General features: G+C 34.0%; 1 protein-coding gene and 1 pseudogene across 1 annotated transcript; both read right to left on the reverse strand.

Annotated features, from left to right (window-relative positions):
* Window positions 1–1,433: 1,433 nt before the first annotated feature.
* On the reverse strand, window positions 1,434–4,453 carry LOC120147814 (sugar transporter ERD6-like 7). The gene is made up of 17 exons (XM_039161106.1): window positions 4,331–4,453; window positions 4,173–4,235; window positions 4,006–4,095; window positions 3,866–3,925; window positions 3,684–3,749; window positions 3,585–3,650; window positions 3,396–3,471; window positions 3,187–3,251; window positions 3,020–3,108; window positions 2,832–2,916; window positions 2,657–2,741; window positions 2,520–2,563; window positions 2,381–2,443; window positions 2,142–2,290; window positions 2,026–2,050; window positions 1,811–1,925; window positions 1,434–1,714 (listed from the first exon to the last, which is right to left on the reverse strand). The coding sequence occupies exons 1-17, from the start codon at window positions 4,385–4,387 to the stop codon at window positions 1,599–1,601; spliced, it is 1,314 nt and encodes a 437-aa protein (XP_039017037.1). The 5' UTR covers window positions 4,388–4,453; the 3' UTR covers window positions 1,434–1,598.
* Window positions 4,454–4,884: 431 nt separating this feature from the next.
* LOC120147818 lies at window positions 4,885–4,984 on the reverse strand (annotated as a pseudogene).
* Window positions 4,985–20,846: the final 15,862 nt, after the last annotated feature.

A 20,846-nucleotide genomic window follows, 5' to 3' on the forward strand; every position in this document is an offset into this window, starting at 1 on the left:
GTTTTTGCCTGTTTTGAGCAATACTGTTCTTGTGCTTTCTTGCTGAAGTATTGTACAGATAGAGTAGTTTTTGTGTTGGTTTCTGAAGGGACTGTTTTGCGCGGGGAGATGATCGAATCAAATCAACGTGTCAGGTTTCGAGTTTCTGCAGTGTATTCCGTCTGGGTTGGATGGGGGACTGCAGCCTTGGTGTTTATTCGCTATGGTTTCTCTGTTGGTGTGTATGCATCGCCCCGGTTAGGACGTTAGAAGTCCTGTGTAAATTTTTAAAAAGAGACCTTTAAATATCAATTTTTTTAAAGATGATTTTATTAACTAAAAAAATGAGGTAATCTTTACAGCTATAGAACAATATTAATTATTGGTATTTCACATATGACTTCAATAAGATTCAACCGTAGGTTCTGTGATTTTTGGCCCAAAAAATTTACCACTGATCCATAACACTTTGTTTGTATTTTTATTATAACAATAGTAATAAATCTAATTTTTTACGACCCTTATTATTCCAAGACCCTATTCCGTCGCGCATATTACCCTTTCCTAACCCCGCCTCTGCATCGCCCTTGTTATGGGTGTGGTTTATACTCAGAAATGTATTGATTTGACATTTATTAGGTGCACTTGTTCACTTAGGGAGATTTTTTAATAATATTTTTTTTTCGTCGAGTTTTTGTATGTATTTATTATATTAATACATACAAAACTCTCCTCCTTTCAAAAAAAAAAAAAAAAAAAAGAAGAAGGCTACGGTGTCTGTGGACCAGACATCCGCAAAAGACTTATTATGACATTGATCACGGTATGATGAAAAAAGATAATTAAGAGCTTCTTTTTCATTCTTCGAACAGTCCCGAGCTTGAAGTGAAGGAATTGCTGCAAAGAAACAGGCATTAGCATGCTAATTAGTATGTTGTTTGTGGAACAAGCAACAGGTAATTAACTCATTGAACATCCCACATGCCCATCAATCTTCAAATATCAAGTCTTCTGTTGTGAATCATATCAATAAGAAACATACTCGAAAAAAAAACCAACCCTTCATGAACCGATAAAGCAACAAAAGTAAAGAAAATTGAACCTTTTTGAGGTCCTTGTCAAGGGTGTAGTGGAAGGTCCGAGTAAGTGGTAGTGGAGATGTTTTTGCTTTCATTTCTGGGTTCAAAGTCTAATTTTTCTTCTTTGGATTCTTCCTCACCTGTTCCATTCTGAGCATCAACTTCAGTTGTTGCGTTGTTATAGACTTGCAAGGCTTTTCTTAAGCTGAGAAACTTGGGTAAAGGGAACTTTGAAAAGCCATAGTTGCAGAGAGGCGTTGACATCAACGAGTACATGTTTAATGTAGTAAAAATATGGTCTATTTGGTTCAAAATCAATATCAAGCAGTTTAAGTTTCATTTCGGTTAAAACTTTAATGCATTTCGATTTATTTTAGTGTGTTTTGATCCGTTTTATAGATATATAATTATAGATTCATAGTATGGAAAAGAAAACATAGCTCAATCTCATTTCCAATAACTTTGTTTATCCCAAATGGCAAATGTATCATCGCATTAGTACATGTTCGTTCTAGTTGTGTGCTCCATTTTCTTGATTCTCTATGCATTGATTTCTGCTTGAATTTGTTTCAGGCCTTTCCCCTTATTTTCAGGAACCATTGCGACAACAAACAATATTCCAAGTGCACATATTGCAGCATAAAGCATGAAGGTACCTGTGAAATCCACGAATTGCAGATAAAAATTCAAAATTACTGCTTAAATTTGTGGGAACTTGAAGATCAAATAGAAGATAGCTGTATTCTATTTACCGGAGGAGCTCCAGCCCGTGAGGGAGTTGAAAGAGTAAGTAACTGCCCATCCACAAAACCAGTTCACCAGTGTTGCTAGGCTTCCAGGTACTCCTTTGATGCTTATCGGGAAAATCTGAAACCAAAATCGAGTATGAAAATCGGATACGGGTCGTATTTCTACGTCCATGTTTGGATACGTGTTGGACATGAATGTCGAATGCCGATATACATACCTCAGACATGACAACCCAAGGAACTGTAAAGAACTAATGTATATCTGATCCCAACTAAGATTAATGTCAAAAAGAAGTGGTAAGTCATACTTTGGCAATGAACAAATTGAATGTATATATATGAATCCGAAGAAGTATTTTTGAGATTTACCAATATGCCTGCTACAGAAAGAATGGGAACTGAACTTGGTGCCAAATTATGGTCCTTAAGATAGAATGCAATCCATGATAGAATACAGGAAAGGACCAATCCTGTTGAAGAAAGCTGTAATGAAAACAAAACGATGATTAGTGAAAAGGATTTAGCTCAGTAGTCTAAGGACATTGGTGATTGTTCATTGATCTAAATGTGTACCAGTATTTGCGGCTTTCTCCCAGCCTTATCGATCATAGTTGTGCAATGCGCTGTAATCGGAAGCTGCATAAATGATTGATTAGATCAGTTGTTTACCAGGAAAATTCACATGGATGTAGAGGAAAGGAGGAGATGAAACCTGAAGAATAGCATAAACTATTGTCCGTGTACTGGAAGAGACTCCTGAGACATTTAAAGTACAAAAGCTGAAATGCTAACGATAGGAGAGATTTGAGGCCAAATGCAATCAGGGTGTAACTCGAACGGTTCGATTACCTGCAGACTCGAAAATATTGCTGAAATAAAAGCAGATGCCACTGATTCCTCCAAAATGTTGAAAGAACATTAAACCAACTCCTATCTGATCAAAGATAATGAAGGACACATTCGTCAGGATACAATAGTGAAGACATGTGATTGCCAATGCTTAAAGAAGATCAGTTGTAATTACAATGACTGAGCGTAAGTGTCTTCCTTGAAACAAATCCAGCATTTTCGTTTTCGGAAGCCGTTCAAGAGTCTCTATATAGTCCAGTCAAGCATGAAAACAAGTCAATTTTTACAAAACAAATTCTCTATAATGCTGTAACTCATTGTTAATGCTAGTTAAGATGATAAGAGTTCAGACTAAGAACCCAAATCTCAGCTGCCTCCATCAATATATCAGAGTCCTTGCCACGAAGATTTTGTAGTGCAGCCTCGAATTCTTTTTCATGTCCTATCTTTGCCTGCATTATATCCAAAAGTTTTTATCTAGTTCCCTTTCATGTTACTATAATTTCATGTAAAATAGGATTCTATCTTACCAGCCATCTAGGAGACTCTGGAATGAAAAAGAGTCCAACAAGCAGAATTGCAGAAGGAACGAATCCTGCAATCAACCGCTTATAAGTCCGGCTTTCTATCATCTAGCTTTATGAACATGCACACATACACATACGCAGACACACGATTTCTACGAAAAATGTTGTGTTCCACCATGATTACTTTGAATAGATGGATAAAGAACTTTTACCAGTTAATGCTAATGTCCTCCAAGTTATAACTGTCCCTATTATGAAGGAGACCGACAGTCCGGTGCAGATCAGAAGCTGTAGAAATAAGAAGTGAAATAACACAAAGGTTTGTGCTTACTTTATTGGCTTTTAATTTATAGTCATTCATATGTAATTCACATTTCAGTTGATATTAAGATAAATTTTACCTGGTTTACAGCTGTTAGTGCTCCTCGAAGATTCTTCGGTGCGATTTCGGCTATAAATACTGGTACCTTGTCAAGAAAGGCATCATGGTCATGAATAACAACATAGGAGAAGATTCCCATGCCATAGCCTGTTGCCAGTCTTCCAATATCCAAAGACAAAGCCCCCTTTTTGTTTTGATCGAAGACATCAAAACAGGTTAGCGATATATTTCTGCATAACCGATTAATTTGTAGCTTAAGCAATTGTAAATTCAGAGGTGAAGCAGTATCATAAGTACAACCTTAGCGAAGTAAATAGCAAGCCACCCTGCAACAGAGAAGCCAGTGGCTGTTCTCATTGCCTGCACATATTTAGTAATCAACATAATGCTACATCATATAATAATCTATACCAAAGGAAAAAGAATTTACTAAAACTTACCCCTTTCCGACCAATGGAATCAGCCATCGGTCCACTCGTGATTGCACCGATCATAGCACCGAAAGTCAGTAAAGAACCAAACACTGAATACTGAAGATTCAAAGATCAAATGCATCAGTTATAAGTAGCTTGCTTAGAAAAGGTCACTAGAGTTTCAAAATATGTACCTCTTCTATTGTAACAGAAAGATCTTTCATAATTTCAGCCTGAGTTGGTGATGAAAAGCCTGCCTGAAAACAATTTCAACATCTTATCACAACTTATGGAAGTAATCATTACAAGCAAAGCTCATTTTCTGGTGTAGAGAGTAGTGAGGGAGACTTACCCAGGATCCAAACTCGAACGACCCACAGACTGAGACAATGGTGCTGAGGTAAACCATCCATAGATTTGCTTTGCAGCTTGTTTCATCAGTCGAATTCTTCTGTTCTAGCAGCAGTGGTATGCTTACATCCTCTTGGATGGTCATGGTCTCTGTCTAATAGAGAATAAGGTTGAAGCAATGTATTCAAGATGAGGAAAATTGGGAAATTTTATCATGGCAGTACCTTTTTATCAGCTTGAAGCAATGTTGTTGACTGTTGTTGAGTTGAATCAAGACAGTAGATTATTCGAAGTCCAAGATAGATGGGATCATGGTTGACACCAAGCAGTATTAAAATAACAATTGTGATGAGAAAAAAGAGACAATTTGATCCGTTTCCCATCACATGCATTTGTTTTTTTCCTGTTCATAGATGCACGTAGATAAAGCTAATGAGAAAACTCTGACAAGAAACAATGTTTAATGCCATGCAGATCAATGAGCTGTTTACGGTGTCGTTTAAAGCCAAAAACAAACAACAGAAGAAACAAAAACTAATCACGCTTTGGTCACGAAGTCTCAAGTTCATCAACCAGACATAGAATCCTGTCTCCTTAGAACTCAAGGATACAAAGGCACGAGCCTATAGAACAGATCCTGTTCAAGTAAGGTCGTGTCCTATCAGCTCCTAGTTCCATATTAAATACCGTTTTAATTTTTCTGCTCCTTCCCATATGGCATTTTGTACAGTTCTTGACAAAGCAGTCGCTGTTTTCGTTTATGGCTGCCTTGCCTGCCACAATCATTTAGTCAAACATAACTATGTAACCCTAAAAATATATTTTGTTATATCATCCCTTCTATAACAGTATTTTTGTAACTCTAGAACTAGTGGGTTATTAAGCCTCTTTAATGCTTTCTTCATAGTTTATTGCCTTAATTTTGAATTATACATTTTCTTTTTTCAAGTGATTGCAGATTATTCTTTAACTCATCTCTTTCCAAATGACGACTTTTACAATGTTGGAGTAAAGCTGTAACGTAAAGTTCCTTTTTTTCAAAATTAAAGTATTTAACATTAACTATTTAGAATAAATAAATAGCATTAATATACCATGTAAATGCAAAGAACAAGAGAAATAACATTTAAGCGTGTCTAATAATAGATACCTAATCATTATCGTTGTTATTAAATGTCAAATTTTAGGATGGACATATAAAGAACAAATATATCCGCCACTGAATCTAATAACCAAAAAATAATTCTTGAAAAATAGACAGATAGCATTGAATGAGGAAAAAATTTCAAACGGAAAATATTAAATCTTAGTTGTGTCGTGAAGAACTACTGTATTAGAAGTAAAATTGTTTTAATTGATATAATTGTTTAAATGGGTGTTGCCCCTTAAAATTAATACAACTTTTCAATTTTCGTACACCCAAATATAAGTGGGAATCAATTAATTTTGTTCTTCTCATAAATATGGACTTGAGGTTAGAAATATTCTCTCGGTTATTATGCAGGATTAGAAAAGCATACTCTAAAATAATAGAATAAGAAAGAAATAAGTTTATCTAATTGTTGTCGTATCTAGAAAGAGAAACTAATTTTTATTTATAGACTCAAAAGTAGGGATAAAATGATAAAATACTCGATAAAGATTATAAAATAATTTAAAGTTAGAGGCTTCTCTGTAAGGTTGTGTCGACACGTATTTTCGTCCGATCGTGTTATATGGCATTTACGTGTTAATTTATGCTATGTGTTATTCTTTATAGTATATAGTATATATGTATTATATTATGTAATATATACATACTATATTATATATTATATATTATAATTATATAACATATATTACATACATATATTAATTTGGTTCCATTCATTTACATGGTCAGGTCCAACAAATACAAGCCCACCAAATTACAAAACAGTGATCCAACATGCATCAGTGGTCCAATCCCTTGTAGGTCGGATCTGGAACCCGACCCGAATTGAATAATTAGGGTTTCTAAAACCCTAACTTTCCATTTTTTCACTCAACGCCATTCCAGCCGCCTCACCCGAAGACTACTCACGCCTCCCTCGGCCGTTTTTCTCGGCTCAACATCGTGCGTTAGTGGGACACCAAGACAAGCCAGAAACAAACAATAACAAGCATTTTAGTTCGAGTAGAACTCTAGGAAATCGGAACTAAAAATAGTAAATCATAGGCTATAAATTGATGTAAAAATCAACAAGAGAAACTACTCAAAAATTACACAAGAGATTACTAGAGGAGATGCGCAACAAAACAGTAGCACCCAAGACTTGTATTTTCGAAACGAAAATAAAGAAAAGAGGTATTTTTTTTACCTATTTCAATTCGGTTGTTGCTTGCATGTGATTTATTTTCTCTGTTTTTTATTCGAGAAAACAAAAAAGAGGGTTTGGACCGATGATCGGGGGGAGGGCACCCGTGGAGTTTTCCTTAGATCTAGCCCTCCCCGAGGCCATTTTTCAAAAACCGACCTTATTTTTGAAAAGAGGAGGAAAAAACCTTTCGAATGGTGTAAAAAAAATTTTGGGCCACCGTCGATGAACAGCGGTCGGCGAGACGGTGACCACCGAAATCTGGGTTTGGTGGTTACTGTGTTTTCATTTGTTGAAGAACACTTTGAAAGTTGAGTGAAAAACTAAAATGGGGGCTTTGGTTTTGAAAAGTGAAAAATGAAATGTTTAGAGAAACTTTTGTCTTATAGTGACCCATCAACATGTAGTTTGGACTCGTCGACCCGACCCATGGATTCAAGATCCGTGTGTTTTTTCTTTAAAAGGGGGGAAATTGTATTTTCGGTCCCCCTATTTTTTAAAACATTCATTTTGCCCTTTTAATTCAATTTTACCCCGAATTCCTCTTAAAATTGACCCCAATTTTACTTTTCTTTTAATTTAGCCCTTTCAATATTATTAATATATATTTTTTATTATTTTTATTTTTATCATTTTTATTCTTTACTATTTTTCCATTTTTTGGTTTTCTTTTTTATTATTTTCTTTTTCTCTTCCCCTGACGTTATATATATATATATATATATATATATATATATATATATATATTACTTTATTTATTTATTTATTTGTTTGTTTTTTTTCCTTTTTTTCCTTTTTTTTATTTTGTCTTTTTTTATTAAATACTACATTTTATTATATATATATATATATATTGTTTTTGGAAGCTTTCCTCATGTGCAAGCTTTTGGTTTAAGATAATCTAACTGTTCAAGATAAGATCTTCCATATATATTAATTTTGGAAACTACAAAGAGAGAATGAACAGTAGGTGTTGCACAAGAGATTAAGCTTTTCTCATGTGTAATTGTTGAACCCCATGTTTTATAATGTTTTGATGTAACAATTTAAAGCAAAAATGTTTTTGGACTTGATTGAATTTGTTCAAAGTTTTCAAAAGTTTTCAAAAGTTTTCAGAAATAATTCAAAGTCTATTAATCTAGATTTTGAGCACAAAATGGTTTTATAGGTAAGAAGTATTAATACTGTTCTTACAATATCCATATTGTATGAACAATACCGATACTATTCACGTGGTACCGATACCGAAGGTAAGAGAAGTATCGATATTTAAGAGAAGTATCGATATTCTCTAGGTAGTATCGATACTACCAGTTGTTTTCCAAATTGTTCAAATTCCAAAATGCAAAATAGGCACCGATACTACTTTACACAGTAGTATCGATATAATGAGCATAGTATTGATACTAGTCAAGCCCAATGGCTAGTAACAGCTAGTTGATTTAAATATTATAAAGGAAGTACCAATACTCATTAAAGGAGTATCGATACTCCCTGTCCTAGACAATTTTATTATGTAGAAAAATTATCCCCAATGGCTCCAAATCATCCCCAACGGCTACAAACGGCTACAAACACAGTCCAACATATAAAATCAAGTTGAGGACACTTGAAGAATGGTTAAAAAACCTATCCAAGCAATCAAATATAAGAGAATAGTTTTTCACTCTTTATTTTCTTTCTCTTGTAAATATTAGTATTTTAGTGATGTTTTCTTGTTTACATTCTTTTTACCTTTTTAAAGGGGATTGGTTATAGTTCAGCCAAGTGAAAAACTAGGGAGTTACAAAGGTGAACTCTTTATCCTTGAAAAAGAAAGAACAAATTAATGGATTTGTTAGAAAATCCTAAGTGAGGAGCTTAGGTAGTAGATGTAGACTTGGTTGATAAGTCGAACCACAATAAATCTTTGTGCAAATTTCCCTATCTTTATACTCCTTACTCCCTAAACTTTAAATTACCAATTCAACCCCTCTTGGCACATTTTTGGTTGTTCAATTAAGCTCATTAAATCTTAACAATTGGTATCAGAGCTTGACTTATTAGAAGGTTTAATAACCTTAAAACGATCATTGAAGAAGCTCTACCGATTTCAGACGCAACCGAGAATATGGCTTCGACCTCCGGCTCTTATTACATTGAAGTTTCTCAACTGGTCAACAAGCCACCTTATTTCAATGGAGCAAATTATGCCTATTGGAAGAATAGGATGATGCTCTTCATTCAAGCTAACGATTTAGGAGCTTGGAACTCAATCATTAAATGATACTCTATTCCAAAAGATGAGATGGATGATTGGAATGATAGAGAGAAGAAGAAGTTCCAACTCAATACAAAGGCAGTATTCTCAACCATAGAGTCTCATTTTGTTCTAATGCCAAGGAGATTTGGAACAAGCTCCAATTCACTCATGAAGGAACCAATGAAGTGAGGGAACCAAAAGCAGTATTCTCAACCATAGCTATGAGAATTTCAAGATGAAACCGGATGAGACATCAAGGCTATGGCGCATAGATTTTTCGTGATTGTCAACGGTCTCAAGGGATTTGGAGAAGTAATCCCTAATGAGAAGCTTATGAGGAAGATGATATACTCTCTTTCAAAGTCTTGGTAATCAAAGAAGACGATGATTATCGAAGATAAGAACATAAAGTCTCTCACTCTTGATGAGCTTAGTGGTTCTCTTGGCATTCATGAGTTGATAGTGAAGGAAGAAGAAGAATATGAAGAAAAGAAAAACAAGAAGAAGAATGAGGCAGGCATTGCCTTCAAATCCACCAATGAGAATGATCAAGATTTAAGTGAAGAGGTGGATGAAGATGATGATGAAGAAGAAGAGATGTACAAGATCTTCAAAAGATTCAAGAGATTCATGAATTCTATGGAAGTGAAGCATGAATCAAGCAAAAAGAAGAGTTCCTCAGTGTGCTTTAATTGTCAATGAACGAGGAATGTCAAGTATGATTGACCCCTCCTAAAGAAGAAGGGATCCAGTAAAGAGAAGACATTTGTGGCAGCTTGTAGTGATGAAGATGACTCCAATGATGAAGATGAAGTAGCCAACCTATGCCTCATGGCCATCGAAAAAGATTAAATGGTAACTTCTAGCTCTAGTGAATCAAATTCCTATTCTTTTAATGAGCTACAAGTTGCCTATGATAAATTGTATTTGGAATTTGAGACCATGAATTCCAAATATAAGAAATTGATTTCAAAATTCAAAAGTGAAAACAATTTTCTTTTAAAAGCAAAATGAAATTTTGAAAAATGATTTTGAGCTTTCAAAAGTTAAAATCAATGATTTGGAAAAAGAAAATCTTAATTTTAAAGTTAAGCTTTAAAGCTTAACAAAGGAAAAAGAATTAATTTCTCAAATCAATTCATCATATTTAAAAATGGCAAAAATGCTCACATTGCCATTTCTATGGTTATTTGGAACATACTTGTCCTTTAAAGAAAGGAAAACATTTTAAAATTAAACAAGTATAAGTTCCAAAGGGAATTAGAGACATTGAAACTAACGTACAAGGATCCAAAGCAATTTGGATACCAAAATCCAAATGAATGTCTCTTGTAGGTGTGTGAGAGCAATGGTGACAAAATAAAGAAATTAAGATGCTGTAGCCACACTTGAAAAGGAATGGGTAACATCTAAGTTGATTTTGATCATCATGTATAATTGGCTGCTCATTCAGTTTTAAGCATGCATGAGCTTTGATTTTAAATGATTTCGTGTTTTCTATCTCATGTATGTTAAAAATATGTTATGATTAACATTTTAAAGTTTTTAGTTCATCATAACAAAATTTGGTCAAATTTGGTTTTAAATGCTTTGTTTTTACAAAATTTAATTTATTACCTTATTTTAAATGTTTATGCATGTGATTTATTGAAAATGGTATCTCTCTAACAATTGATAACAATTTTTTTGCATAACATTTTTGGATAGCTTTATGCACACGCGCTTAAATTCAACAATTGGTATTGCATAAAGTGTTGGGACCGTTGGTGCATCCCACGGTGCAACGGAAACAAAACTCGACGGTCTCACCAGTGATCCAAGTACGTAAAACTGATATCGGGAGGAAGGGATGCGAATACTTACAGTGGGTTCCATGAAAAACATCAAGGACAACAACGAGAGGTGGTGATCACGAACTGTTCGAATCGAAAGCCTCCACGAAAACATGTCTCGGCTTCTACTTAGTTCACCCGATTGAGAGCAAAGTTTTCTTTTCCCCAAATATTGTTTTAAGAAAATGGCTGAAGTATATGTGTGTGTTAAAACGACTGTTAGACTTAACACACCCTTTTATATCCATTACCCTAATATCTTAGGGTTTTTAAAGTTATTTCGAATTAATAAATAAAATATTATTTAATTAATTCAATTGAATATACATTAAAGACTTATAATCTGAATTACAATCTTTAATGTTTATTTAAAACTTGTTTAATTATTCCGAATTATATATACCAAATAAAAGAGTTGTAATCTAAATTACATTCTTTTAATGCTTACTTACTATATTCGGGATAATTAAAATCATATATATATCAAATATACATATCTTAACTCTAGATATATGTTAGTAACATACAACAAATTGTACATTTTTGCTCATTTCAATCCTAGGGTGTGACCCTCTAGGTTTTTGTAACGTTAGTAGTAATTATTAGAAGAATTCTAATATTACATACAATGAGTGACATCTAGCAATATATCATTGTCACCTATGTTATAGGAAATTATGATTCGACATATCATCTTCATGATTAACTCTTTTATGTATTACATCATTTTGTCCTTTATACCTAGAATAGGCACAAGTCTTAGAATAGTCACACTTGTATAGCACATCTATTGTTTCTTGATATCTAGAGTAGAATATAATTAACGAATAATTTATGATATCACATATCAACTTATTTGAGCATGGCCATGCATTTCTAGTCTCACTCAATCAAGTGGCCTGTGATATATTTCCTATTATGTAGGAAGGACAAATCCTATCTTAACCATATACACTCCACTACATATATCGAGATATATTCAATAACATTTTTTATAGTGCAACCAGTTATGGAGCATGTTTAACTGTATCAAAACATACAACAATATATGTTGGGATGACATTGATCTCAAGTCTGAGGATCATACATATAGTCATCACAATGAGCAATGTTATGACCGTTACATAATAATCCAAGACATATGCTCATGATGAGTCAATCCAATACATTGTTCTCTAATAACATAATCATGTATCAATTTTGATATCTCAATGTCAATGACAACTCCTTGCCATCAATCAATAACACGTTAGTCTTAAGCGTATTATTAATGTCCATGCCTATAATAATACTTGACTATGGATCTTTTAATAATGTTACTATATGGACTTTATTATCTTTTAGTTTATGTTAAACACAAACATATAACTGAAAATAATAGTGGTAATGCCTTAATTCAATAAAATCGGTAAATAAATGTATTATTACAATCATCATATGATTGGTCTTTGGGCATACTCTAACAATCTCCCACTAGCACTAAGACCAATCACTCACATATCTAATATCGAGTGACTCAGTGTGACGATCATGCCTTTGCTATGTAAGAGGCTTCGTCAAGAGATCAACAAAGTTGTCATCTGTGTGTACTCTACATATTTCCACATCTCCTCGATCTATGATCTCTCGAATGAGATGAAAGCGCCTAAGAATATGTTTGGATCTTTGATGAGATCTGGGTTTCTTTGCTTATGCAATGGCTCAATTATTGTCACAACGGAGTTCTATAGCATCTGATATCTTGGGAACAACCCCTAATTCCAATATGAACTTCTTGATCCAAATAGCCTTTTTTCTGCTTCACTGGCTGCAATGTATTCAGCCTCTGTTGTAGAATCAGCTACTGTGTCTTGGTTTGAACTTTTCCAGCTCACAACACCTTCATTAATACAAAACACAAAACCCGATTGCGATCGTGAGTCATCCTTGTCAGTTTGGAAGCTGTCATCAGTATAACCTTTTATACTAAGCTCTTCCTCCCTTCCATAGACAAGAAATTTATCCTTAGTTCTTCTTAAGTACTTAAGGATATTTTTAACCGCAACCCAATGATTTTCACCAGGGTTCGCTTGATACCGACTCGTCATGCTTAAATCATACGATATATCTGGTCAAGTACATATCATGGCATACATGATAGAACCAATAGCCGAAGCATATGGAATATTATTCATCCGTTCTCTTTCTTATGGAGTTGAAGGAAACATTTCCTTTGAAAGAGAAATTCCATGTCTCATAGGCAAAAATCCTTTCTTGGATTCTTCCATACTGAACCTTTTCAGCACTTTGTCTATATATGTACTTTGACTCAGACCTAGAAGTCATCTTGATCTGTCTCTATAGATCTTAACTCCTGAGATATACGCTGCCTCACCCAAATCTTTCATAGAAAAACAATACCTAATAAAGTCTTAACAGACTGTAAAGTAGGTATATCATTTCCTATGATGAGTTTGTCGTCTACATACAAGATTAGGAAAGAAACAATGCTCCCACTAGCCTTCTTATAAACACAAGGCTCATCTTCATTTCTGATAAAACCAAACTCTTTGATTACATCATTGAAACGAAGATTCCAACTTCGAAAAGCTTGCTTTAGTCCATAAATAGACCTCTGTAGCTTGCAAACCTTTCTAGCATTTCTTGGACTTGTGTCATATACACATCCTCTTCAAGTTTTCCATTAAGGAAAGCGATTTTGACGTCCATTTTTCTGATTTCATAATCATGGAATGCAGCTATTGCTAGCAAGATCCAGATGGACTTAAACATAGCTACAAAGGAGAATGTTTCGTCATAGTCTACATCATGAACTTATCGAAAACCTTTATCGACTAATCGGCCATTGTATATTTGTACATTACCATCCATGTTGGGTTTCTTCTTAAAACCCCATTTACACCCTATAGGTTTGACCCCTTGAGGTGGTTCAACCAAAGTCCATTGGTTTACTGACATGGAATCCATCTCAGATCTCATGGCTTCAAGCCATTTCTCAGAGTCTGGGCTAGACACTGCCTCTTGATAAGTCCTGGGCTCATATTGATCTATAAGAAGAACATCTCCATGTGTCGTAACAAGAAATCCAAATCTCTCAGGTGCACGGCATTCAAATCTGTTGAATGCTCTTCAACAACTTGTGAAACATGCTCAATTTTAGGTTCATTGATCTGTTGTTCTTGAACTTCTCCAAGTTCAATATTTCTACACTTCCCTTTCTTTGAGAGAAATTCTCTTTCGAGAAAAACTCTTGTTCAAGCAACAAACACTTTGTTCTCGTTAGGGTTGAAGAAATAGTATCCCTTAGTTTCTTTAGATATCCAACAAATATACACTTATGAGATTTAGGTTCGAGCTTTGTAGACATATGATGTTTTATATAAGCTTCACAACCCCAAATCTTCATAAAAAACATAATAGGACGTTTCCCAGTCCATATCTTGTATGATGTCTTTTGAACCGATTTATATGGAACACAATTTAGTATGAAAGCAGTTATTTCAAGTGTATGTCCCCAAAAAAAAGTCGGAAGATCACTATGACTCATCATCGATCGAACCATGTCTAACAGTGTTCGATTCATTCTTTCAGAAACACCATTTCATTGTGGTGTACCAGGTGGTGTAAGCTGTGAGACAATCCCACATTCTTTGAGGAGTTCATCAAACTCTATGCTTAAGTATTCTCCACCTCGATCTGATTGAAGTGCCTTAATACTCTTGCCTAGTTGATTTTGTACTTCATTTTTAAATTCCTTAAAATTTACAAGGGCTTCAGATTTATGGCGCATAAGATAAATATACCCATACCGACTGAATTCATCGGTGAAAGTAATGAAGTAATGGAATCCACCTCTGGCGTGTGTATTCATTGGTCCGCATACATCACTATGTATTAACCCAATAAATCACTTGCTTGCTCACCTTTACTAGTAAAAGGAACTTTATTCATTTTTCCTAACAAACAAGATTCACATACATCATATCGTTCAAAAACAAATGAATCTAAGAATCCATCTTTATGGAGTTTTGATATGCATTTCTCACTTATATGGCCTAAACGACAATGCCAAATATAAGTTTGATTCGAGTCATTTGTTTTTTATCTCTTAGTATTTATATTATAAATGGTGTTTTCTTGATCCAAAATATAAAGACCATTAACCAATTGTGTTGAACCATAAAAAATATTATCGAGATAAAAAGAACAATAATTATTCTTAATAATAATCTCAAAACCAATCTTGTCCAAACAAGAAATAGAAATAATGTTCTTAGTCAAACTAGGCACAAAATAACTATCTTCTAAATTTAAATCAAGTCCACTATGCAAAGATAAAACATATGTCCCTATAGCTAATGCAACAACTCTTGCTCCATTTCCCACTCGTAGGTCTATGTCTCCTTTAGCCAGATTCCTTCTCTTTTGCAGTCCCTGTACAAAAGTACAAATATGAGAACCATAACCAATATTTAATACCCAAGAAGTAGATGTTGACAAATTAACATCAATAACATAAATACCAGAAACAAACGTTCCGATTGCTTTTGACTTCTTGACCTCTTCAAGGTAAACAGGGTATTTTCTCTTTCAGTGTCTGGTCTTATCGCAATGGAAACATTTTCCTTCCTTTCTAACTCACCCTTTGGGTTTCAATGCATTTTTCCTTTTGGTTTGGCCTTGACATTGCCCTTAGACTTTTCCACTACCTTTTTCTTTCCCTTTCTTTTGTCCTTGTGGACCATCAGAATTGGCTTAGGTCCAACCTTTTTCATGTTACTTTCAGCAGTTCGTAACATGCCAAGTAATTGTGGCAAAGTCTTGTTAATTTCATTCATGTTGAAATTAAGGACAAATTGGCTAAAGCTATCTGGCAACGATTGCAGGATAACATCGGTAGCCAATTCATCTTTGAGAGGAAATCCCAACTTTTCCAATATTTGGATGTAGCCCATCAACTTGATGACATGCCATTTTGCATTGAAATAGAGCTTTAGAGGTCTCATATCTCTCTTGACGTGCTTGCCCTTCATATATTTCTTTGATATTTTGAATCATCTCATATGCAACCATGTCCTCATGTTGTTTCCGAAGCTCAGGAGTCATGGTGGCAAGCATTATACATCCAACATCTAACATATCATCCACATGTTTCTTGAATTTGTCTTTGTCAGCTCTTGAAGCATTAGCTGTCGGTTCATCAGGAACAAGCTCCTCAATGACATATTCCTTCCTTTCCTGTTTGAGAACAATTCTCAAATTACGAAACCAATTAAGGAAGTTTATGCCATTAAGTTTACCTTCTCAAGGAGCGATCGCAGTGATAAAGTGTTATTTTCCATTAAATCTACAACAATGGAAATATTAAAGTAAGTAAATTTATCAAATTAAAATTTTTAAATAGGACTTTATTTACAAATTACTCCCACTATTTTATTCAAAATTAAAAACCCTCTCTGTTTTAATTTCGGAAAAACTCAACGAAAATTTTTCTAGTGGGTGAGGATCCATAATACATCAATTTCCTAAATCATCTTTGGATTTTCTTTTAGGTTAGTGATTATTTAGGTAAGTAACACTTGACTAGTTACATCTCATGTAACTCCTTATTTTGGTGAACAACTTTTGTTCAAGTCATCTCATGACTTATCCAAATAGTTAACCTCTAGGTTTCTAATCCTATTAGAATAACCTAGCTAAGTTATTACCAATATCTCAACCAGTGAATATCACTTTCTCATTCTTCACCTTTAACCAAGATAGATTTATGTACCAATGCTTTGGCAAAGCCCACACAAAATCGATCAAAGCCTTAACGAGGGTAAATATTGGACGGTTAAGTTAACTTAGATTATAAAGAGGGATTTGCGTAATTATCTCATCATTGTTCATTTTAATATTAGGCCCTTATTGATCTCATCAATATTCATTCTTATTTTATCATTTGATCCATTGCATACATAACAGATATATCAATAAATAAGATGCAATGGTTATTGCCGAAAAACAATGACTAAGGTGGCCCATCACAATCTAATGGGAGAACCAAAAAACCCTAAAGCCTAATACTACTCTCTAGGTATCTTCCTGCCATTCTTCTGCTCCTTCTGAATCTTCACAGGATTACAATTTTGAAAGAAACTCATTTTACATACGAGGGAGTAAGATGAGAAGAGAAATACAACTGAGATATAGAAAGGCACGGCTCGCAAATCGTATTTCAAATAAAACCATTGTAAATATACAAGGGGCTATAACCATTCATGTCAAACACCGTGCAAAACAAACATATCATATATATATATATATACATTGTTACTCCTTTGTTAAAATTTTTAATATGGGCCTTCAATTTTTACCATTCTAAAATAGTACTTTCGTTTTAGAAAAACCTCACGATTTGATAACACTTATCAACAAAATCGTACTCCCACGGATCATCATGTCAACAATTGACATATGGATTTCGTAAAATCCTTGCAATAACAAATAGATTGAAAAACAATTTAATAAAATTAACATATTAATTGTCACAGTTATCGATTCGAACAACGATATCATGCATATTTACCAAAACGATAAACTAGAACATGCATCTCATACATATCGCATCAACCAAGAATTTAACCCAAATTCGGATCATACAAGTGGCTTTGATACCACTACTGGGATCGTCGGCGCACCCTACGGTGCAGCGGAAATAAAACTCGACGGTCTCACTAGTGATCCAAGTACGTAAAACCGAAATCGGGAGGAAGGGATGCTAATACTTACAGCAGGTTCCCTGAAAAACAGCAAGGACAATAACGAGAGGTAGTGATCACGAACTGTTCGAATCAAAAGCCTCCACGAAAACATGTCTCGGCCTCTACTTAGTTCACCCGATTCAGAGCAAAGTTTTCTTTTCCCCAAAAATTGTTTTGAGAAAACGGCTGAAGTATATGTGTATGTTAAAACGGCTGCTAGACCTAACACACCCTTTTATATCCATTACCCTAACATCTTAGGGTTTTTAAAGTTATTTCAAATTAATAAATAAAATATTATTTAATTAATTCAATTAAATATACATTAAAGACATATAACCTGAATTAGAATCTTTAATATTTATTTAAAACTTATTTAATTATTCCGAATAATATATACCAAATAAAAGAGTTGTAATCTAAATTATATTCTTTTAATTCTTACTTGCTATATTCGGAATAATTAAAATCATATGTATATCAAATATGCATATCTTAACTCTAGATATATTTTAGTAACATATAACAAATTGTACATTTTTGCTCATTTCAATCCTAGGGTGTGACCCTGTAGGTTCTTGTAACATTAGTAGTAATTATTAGAACAATTCTAATATTACATACAATGAGTGAAATCTAGCAATATATCATTGTCACCTAAGTTACAGGAATTTATGATTCAACATATCATCTTCGTGATTAACTCTTTTATGTATTACATCTTTTTGTCCTTTATATCTAGAATAGGTAAAAGTCTTAGAATATTCACACTTGTATAGCCCATCTATTGTTTCTTGATATATAGAGTAGACTATAATTAACGAATAATTTATGATATCACATATCAACTTATTCGAGCATGGCCATGCATTGCTAGTCTCACTCAATCAAGTGGCCTGTGATATATTTCCTATTATGTAGGAAGGGCAAATCTTATTTTAACCATATACACCCCACTACATATATCGAGATATATTCAATAACAGGTTTTATAGTGCAACCATTTACGGAGCATGTTTAACTGTATCAAAACATACAACAATATATATTGGGATGACATTGATCTCAAGTTTGAGGATCATACATATAGTCATCACCATGAGCAATGTTATGTCCGTTACATAATAATCCGAGACATATGCTCATAATGGGTCAATCCAATACATTGGTCTCTAACTGTTGAGTTAATCGATTGACAGAATTGGCCAAGAGGGGGGTGAATTTGCAATTAAAATTTTGGTGGAAGCTTTTGCAAAAAATTGAAAGTAATTGCTCAGCGATTTAGAGTGGTTCGACTTTATCAACCAAAGTCTACGTCCACTACCTTAGCTATCCACACTAAGGATTTTCCAACAAATTCACTAATTTGTTCTTTCTTTTGAGGACAAAGAGTAACCTTACAGCTCCCTCAACAATTATACCCCAAATTCTTGAGCACACTCTTTTTCATAGAGAAATACACAAATTTGCAAACTTACAAGGAAAACCTCACAAGGTAAGATGTTTGCACAATTATAGAATAAAGAAAGAACACTCAAGAATAAATATAATTGAGCACAATAAGTGTTCTTGAAAGCAAAATGAATATTGAATGAAAAATAGGCTTAAAATGCTCAAACTTGAGGTTTGATGCTTTCTCTTTGATTCTCTCTTGATTCTAGTTTCTTAATGTTTCTTGTTTTTGATCAATGGCTTTTAAGCTTGCTTAAATACACCTTGAATCACTTCTGAACGTTGGGGATGATTAGAGAAGATAATATAGCCGTTTTAGTGTGAAAATAATTAATAAAACAGCTTAGAGCATAGGGGGAATCGATACCCCCTATAGGGAATCAGTTCCCTAAGTGTAAAATTCAAATGTTTCGACCGTTGTACAAGGGGGGAATCGGTACCCCCTTGGGGGAAATCGGTTCCCTCCGAGCATACTAGAATTCTCGGAGCCAAACCATTCAGGGGGAATCGGCACCCCATTGGGGGGGAATCGGTTCCCTTTGAGCAATATGTAATTTTTGGCTTTGAAATGGTTCGAAATACTTTGTAAAATTATTTTGAAATTGTTTTAAGATTAAAACTTAATTTTACACTTCAGTAAGGATTAAAAATGATTTTTGAAAGATTTGGAGTAATGTTTTGATATTCGAATAGTTATATCAAATATACTTAGAAAATTATTTGGAAAATCTTAAAATTCATTTAACTTAATTTGTCATATCGAAATATCAAAATGTTTTCAACAATCTCCCCCTTTTTGATATAACAAAACATTTTAGTAATTTTAAGATTTTGAAATCAAGTTTTGAAATTACTCCCCCTTACTTTAACACTACTCCCATTTATCATTTAAAAACACATTTAACACTTCTCCCCCTTTTTGTTAAATCAAAAAGACATTTTAAAGAATCTAAACAAGGTTTTGAAATCATTTTGCCAATTGATTATATTTTAAGCTGCTAAGATCACAAGCAAGAGAAACGTTAGCCATTAGTTTCATAATCAATATTCATAATTAATGTGACATGGCAAAATTGGTCATATTGCTATAATGATGTAAATGATGCAATAAATTTAACTAAACCATCAAAAGAAAATATTTATATTCAAACAAACAAATCCAAAGTCACAAAAATCAAGTAATCCAAAAATTTGAAGCAATAATCGTTTAGTTCAAAGTTTTAAATTTAAGCACAGAATCACATATCCAGATCAGGAGGAGGAAAATGAGCTCACATAGCGGCCATTTCGTGAGTTAGGTCATTAATACGCGCGTTGGTTGCTTCGTTGTTTGCATGCATCTCCCGAAGAATTTCTAATTGTTGAGCTCCCATTGTGGATAAGTGGGACTCTATAGAAGTAAAGCGCGAATCTATGGTAGCATATCGGAAATCGAATGTCTCCATAAAGGATTGAAAATATGGAGGCATTTGATGCGCTTGTTGTGCTTGCTCCTCGGGCTGCTCAGGCCCATCTTCGGCTTCATCGATGTCTCGTATTAATTGCTCAAGCTCGAGATCTTCTTCAGCTTCGGGTGGAGCTTGTGAAGAACTAGCTCCGGAGTATTTGCAGAAGATCGAACCCATTCACCAGTTTCCTTATCCTTAATCCATCTTGCTCTCATTAAGGAAAGAAGATTAATTTGTTTCTTAAGGGGAAAAATGACATCTAGATCGACTCTAAGCCCAGCTTTGGAAAATAGATTACTCAAAATGCAACCGTAAACAAGAGATGAATAGAGTTTCTTGTTAGGAACAAGATTTACGGTTTCAATAATTTCAGAAAAAATAATCTGAGGTAGGTTAATTTTAATATTGTTTTCGAAACAATGTAACCACCAAAGATCTAAGGCTCTAAGAGTAGAATAACG

Source organism: Hibiscus syriacus, unplaced genomic scaffold (genome assembly GCF_006381635.1).
Source record: "Hibiscus syriacus cultivar Baekdansim isolate YM2019G1 unplaced genomic scaffold, ASM638163v2 tig00110943_pilon, whole genome shotgun sequence".
NCBI lineage: Eukaryota > Viridiplantae > Streptophyta > Magnoliopsida > Malvales > Malvaceae > Hibiscus > Hibiscus syriacus.

Excerpts from the sequence above, each read along its gene's own strand:
- LOC120147814 (XM_039161106.1), bottom strand. The coding sequence starts at position 4,387 with ATGGTTTACCTCAGCACCATTGTCTCAGTCTGTGGGTCGTTCGAGTTT. Across the intron at positions 2,564-2,656 it reads CAATATTTTCGAGTCTGCAG|GAGTCTCTTCCAGTACACGG; the intron begins GTAATCGAACCG and ends TAAATGTCTCAG. Across the intron at positions 1,715-1,810 it reads CACGGGCTGGAGCTCCTCCG|GTACCTTCATGCTTTATGCT; the intron begins GTAAATAGAATA and ends TGGATTTCACAG.